Source organism: Montipora capricornis, chromosome 13, assembly GCF_036669925.1.
Source record: "Montipora capricornis isolate CH-2021 chromosome 13, ASM3666992v2, whole genome shotgun sequence".
Taxonomy (NCBI): domain Eukaryota; kingdom Metazoa; phylum Cnidaria; class Anthozoa; order Scleractinia; family Acroporidae; genus Montipora; species Montipora capricornis.
In genome coordinates this window covers 13,410,390-13,415,389 of record NC_090895.1, presented here as the reverse complement: position 1 = coordinate 13,415,389, position 5,000 = coordinate 13,410,390, and the positions used below count along the sequence as shown (strand labels likewise).

At 38.3% G+C, this 5,000-nt stretch overlaps 1 protein-coding gene and 1 long non-coding RNA gene across 2 annotated transcripts in view; one reads left to right on the top strand and one right to left on the bottom strand.

The window, feature by feature from the left end:
* The window catches only part of LOC138028536 (uncharacterized), a 5,281-nt gene extending 4,834 nt beyond the window's left edge, over window positions 1-447 (bottom strand). Inside the window, exon 1 of the long non-coding RNA XR_011127671.1 lies at window positions 111-447. This is a non-coding gene — a long non-coding RNA (uncharacterized lncRNA). The remainder of the gene's footprint in view (window positions 1-110) is intronic.
* A 792-nt stretch (window positions 448-1,239) lies between these two features.
* LOC138030563 (uncharacterized) overlaps window positions 1,240-5,000 on the top strand; it is a 9,447-nt gene continuing 5,686 nt past the window's right edge. Inside the window, exons 1-5 of the mRNA XM_068878460.1 lie at window positions 1,240-1,653; window positions 3,375-3,549; window positions 3,875-4,026; window positions 4,467-4,529; window positions 4,941-5,000. The exon at window positions 4,941-5,000 is cut by the window's right edge and continues 381 nt beyond it. Of these exons, the coding sequence (XP_068734561.1) occupies window positions 1,240-1,653; window positions 3,375-3,549; window positions 3,875-4,026; window positions 4,467-4,529; window positions 4,941-5,000 (864 nt within the window). The remainder of the gene's footprint in view (window positions 1,654-3,374; window positions 3,550-3,874; window positions 4,027-4,466; window positions 4,530-4,940) is intronic.

Here is a 5,000-nt window from a genome sequence, read left to right as displayed (position 1 = left end):
CTGAAAACGTCAGGGCAAATTATCTATTTTTGAGCGAGATATTAACATTTTTGTAAATCGGAAACACTCTTGTAAGCTGCTTAATAAGATGTTCCGGGTATTCTACTTACCACTACATGAGGCAAAATAATTTGAGTCGGGCAATAATATGTAAACATTAGCTCCTTCCAATACAGTTCATGGACTGGTGTTCCAACTCCTTGAGTTTGAACGCTTTTTGACCCGCCAAAGCAGAGAAAATCCACTTTCTGTGACTCGGAAACAAGTTGTCCGCCATATTGTGTGTTCATTCATACACAACGGACAGATATTAGGGCCAAAACAGGGGGAAAACGTTCAGCGCACGATTCTCTTTCACTTCGTTCTTCGTTGGAATCACTGCAATCACTCCATTTGGCTTGGTAACCTTGTCTTTATGTCCTTGGGGGGGGGGGGGGGGGGGTTCAAGACAAATTTTCAAGGGCTTTAAATACACGTGGTATTGCATCATTTTCAGCAATATTGTTCTCGAGAAATCAGGCGTTACGCATCTTATTACCATCTTTAGAAATGGAAAAGAAAGGGAATTTTTCAAGTTCCCATTGAAGTCAACGATGAAATTATAGCATGACTGTAGTGAATGCATCAAGTTGCCAAGAAATGTTTTAATTTTGACAAATATTAATGAGTTTTCCCCTTCATTTACATATCAGCCATGCCCACAAGGAATTATGGGTAATTTGGAAAATTCAGAGAAATCCTCAGAAATAAACAGGAAATAAGTCTAAATTGTATTTAGCGGAGTATCTGATAAAGTTCTGCATCTAAAAAGTGATTGGAGACATTTTTTAAATAATTTTGAAATTTTGCCCATGTTACACAAAAGTGACAGGTGATCATGCTACAGGTCATTACAATTATTATTGATGAAAATTCTCCTGATCCTCCATCATGGGTAACAATAGCAAATTGCTATCCTGATGATCCAGACTGCAAACTTGATCTCTATACTGAAAACAAGGCAAGAATTTTAAAGAAGACCACCTGGCTGTCTGACTCTGAGATCCATGCAGGGCAAATGCTTCTAAAGAGAGATTTTCCATTTGTGGATGGCCTAGGTGATCCAGCAATAAATGGGTCCCTTGTTGTCCCTGCAACATCAGATTTTATTCAGATCATAAATACTGGTGGCCATTGGGTGTGTCTAAGTACAATTTCAACAACACCTAGTCCTGGCACTGTCAAGATTTTTTTGATAGCATGTATCGCAATGCAAATTCAACATCAATAGAGCATGCTTGCCATATGTTGATGTATCCTGGAGAAAAAGTCACTATTGTTAACAAGAAGGTCCAGCGACAAGTTGGAGGTAGTGACTGTGGCCTATTTTCCTTGGCATTTGCAACTGATTTGTGCCATGGTATAGACCCCACAAATCAGAAATACAACCAAGGATCCATGCGACAACACTATGTCAACTGCCTGGAAAATGGCACCATGTCACCATTCCCCAAAACAGAAAAGAGAGTGCCATTTCACTTGGGCAGCAAGAAGTCACTGGTTGCTATTTACTGCGTGTGTAGACTACCAAATGATAAAGAAGAATATGTTCAGTGCAGCAATGACAAATGCAAAGAATGGTATCATCCAAAATGTGTTAAAATACCAGACTGGGTAAGAAACAGCAATCACAAGTGGCGATGCAACAAATGCAAAGGGAAGGCCCATGTTACATCATTGTCAAGAAATTAACCTGCTTAAGGTGGCTCACGAACATTTGCTAAGAAATTTTTCCATGCTTAGTAAGTTAACATAACAAAAAATATTGGTCATTTATCAAACATTCAAGTTATACATGTAAACATTGAGACTGAAAATGCAACTACTGATGTCACTGTAGTAGACTTACGGGCTCTCTGAACCCAAAGTCTTGTAATATTCACATAGTAAGGTATTGCTTTCACAATGACAGCTATAGTAACAGTTCCAAACAATGAGCTGTGATACAAGGTTTCAATTTCTGTATTGAGAGAAATCTGTCAACAAATGGACCATTTTTGGCGGGTCTAATGTGCAGGTCCCAGGTCGCGGGTTGCAGGTCATTGTTTCACCAATACAGAAAGTATCCTAAACATTCTTAAAAGCTAACCTTAGGCCTAATTAGGCCTAAACAAACGTTTTTAGGCCTAAGGTTAGCTTTAAAGAATGTTTAGGATACTTTCTGTATTGATGAAACAATAACCTGCGACCTGCGACCTGCGACCTGCGACCTGCAGATTAGACCCACCCGGATCATTTTCTATCAATTTGGCATGAAATAATCAAAATAATTACCAATAGATTCCAAAATTACCCTTTATTAAATGTCTACTGTCTAAGGACTGCCATGAGAATGGCAAATACAGCGAAATCTGACAATGGTCTTTCTGTTTCAGAAGGTAATTCACAATAACCTAGGGCATAAGACAACATAACTGTAATCAAAAAATTCATTTTGTTGAATTGTCACCAAAAAATACCATCCAATGACACTTTGACCATTTTCAGAGAGTTCATTACAGTTAAAGAGTTGATACAAGCTTCCTGGTTGATTGATAGTGACGAACAATTTCTCTAATAACAATAAGGCGGTCTTAACCCGATTTTTGTTAGGAAATATGAATTGCAAGACAAGCTCAATCGCATGACTGACTGAGCTTCAATTAGGCAAAGAAACAAAGGGTAACAGTACTCAAAATACATGAATGAAATGAACAGATTCTGCAGCAATACGGCGTATTAATCCATTACCTACTTCAGGGAAACTATAATCTTATATAAGCATATAACAACACAATTTAAGGTTTGATTTTCGACATTTGTCACGTCAGTTTGATAGCTGGAGCCCCGCTCATCCCGGCCATCCACCAAATTGACATGACGTCCCTTTATAATTAACCTGGTGTTCCACAAACATCTATTCCTCACTGTATCCTTGCCACATGAAACACTTCGCACCGAGCTCGATAGAAACCAATTTACTAGATACTAGCAGGTTTAGCCAAGCATCTAAAGTTTACAAGCTGTAGCTATCGCATGATACCTTCTCTTACAGTGTGTCTTTAAAACCAACAACACAAAGATAATCTGTCATTCAAATCATGACAACAATAATCTTACTTCATTCGCAAGTCTGGGAAGTATAGTTCGAGTGACGACCTTGAATATCAGCCAGTCTTTGAAGCCTCGCAGTGGCCGCCATATTTGTTTTACGATGGTCAGAGCCGACGCTAAACCGAAGATGTCCACCGAAGATCCGATGACGTCACGTCACGTCAGTTTGCCGGATGGAAACAAATGACGACCTTCTTGCAAGAATTTCTTGCAAGTGCAAAAACCGTCTGGAATGACATCACAGGTCTGACGTTGACCTTCGCGAGGCAACCTTTTATGAAGAAAAGTATTGCGTCTTTGATTCTAAGCATGCAGGAAGAAAGAGAAAGATCTGTTTGGCCTGCCGTGATCGCATAGCAGTCGAAGAAAAGTGTCGAAAACTTGGAGATTTGAAATGGTTCAACCTCTGTTGTAACGGTGAGTCATATTGACTTTCTTCTTTGTTGTGATACTCTCTACGTAAAACCCATTTGAAAGTGCTAGGCATGTTATGCTTCTGATCAGATTTGTGCATCCTGTTTGAAAACGTGAAAGTGAACTGTTTGTCATGATTGTTTGCTTGCTTTCTCACACATGTATCTTACACGTGCCTTCGTTTTTGTCCCCTTCATAGGATAAACTTACTTCAGAGTCAGACTCAGTGTAGAATGCAAAACAATCGTTTTCTTCCATTTTCGGAAGGCGCGAAGCGCCGTAAGCGTGACCCTCGCGTGTGAAGCGCGCGAGCCTCACACGCCCGTAGGGCGCGTCTCTCCCCATTCTCCCTCGCCGTTTCTACACTCGCTCCAGACCTTTCGTTTGAATATTATTTTACCGTGTCGCTTGCGTTCGCAAAAAATACGACTGTTTTGCAGTCTAGACTCAGTGGACAAAACATCACATGTGACCCCACCGGTAAATGTTACGGTTTTACTTGTTGTTGAGGAAACAAATGCCTATTTTTAATTTAACATTTTTTTTACCTCTTGCTTTGCCCAATATATAGCATTTCAAATCTGATACAGTCCTGAATATAACTTGTAACTTTTTACGTAGTGCTGGAAATAAGCTAGGAAACTTGAGCTTCATATTTGATTTTTTTTGTACAGTGTGAATTTTTTTTTTTTTTAATTTGTTATATGCTATGTTATTTATAATTTTTCGACTTTATTCGATTATTTGATATTTGATCTTGAGTGCAAGAGTTCAGCACATTGTTACTGATGTATTTTGTATTTATTTATTGTTATGCATGAGTAAGAAAAAGTTATGCATGCAGAGAAGAAGAAATTATAAGTTGGCTAGCTGTGTGTGTAAACACAAACAATAACATTTTCTTTTTCCCCTCAATCCAGATTGACAAAGAAGAAAGCACCCTCGGTCTTGATGAGAATTTTTGTGCTTTGACAGAAGAGAATGTAAGTTATATATCAGTGATTTTCAACCAAGCCCCAGGCATTTATTTTTTTGAAAAAGACCAATGCCTCACAGTTGAGACATAACTTTCAGATTTTTTTCCAGTATAGCACAGTTGAGTAAAATGCTACAAAAGACATATTATGTGTTATATGAACCTACATGTAATGACTAGTCTTGCAGATTGTCCAATACATTTTATTTACATTAGGGTATTAGATGTACGGTAGTGAGTACTTTCCCATCATTTATTACTCCAATAATTTTCTCAAATAATGCATTCCACAAATGTATTTGGATATATTATGCTCTCAAGATAAAATGACAATTCTCTTCAAGCATGCAAGAGGGAGACAACCCATGTACAATGTATTTTTACTCTAGTCATTTACAAAAAAAAATTCTTTTTCCAGAATCATCTGGTTGCTAACAATGAGCTGTCTCCAAGCACTGTAACTCCAAGCAGTACAATT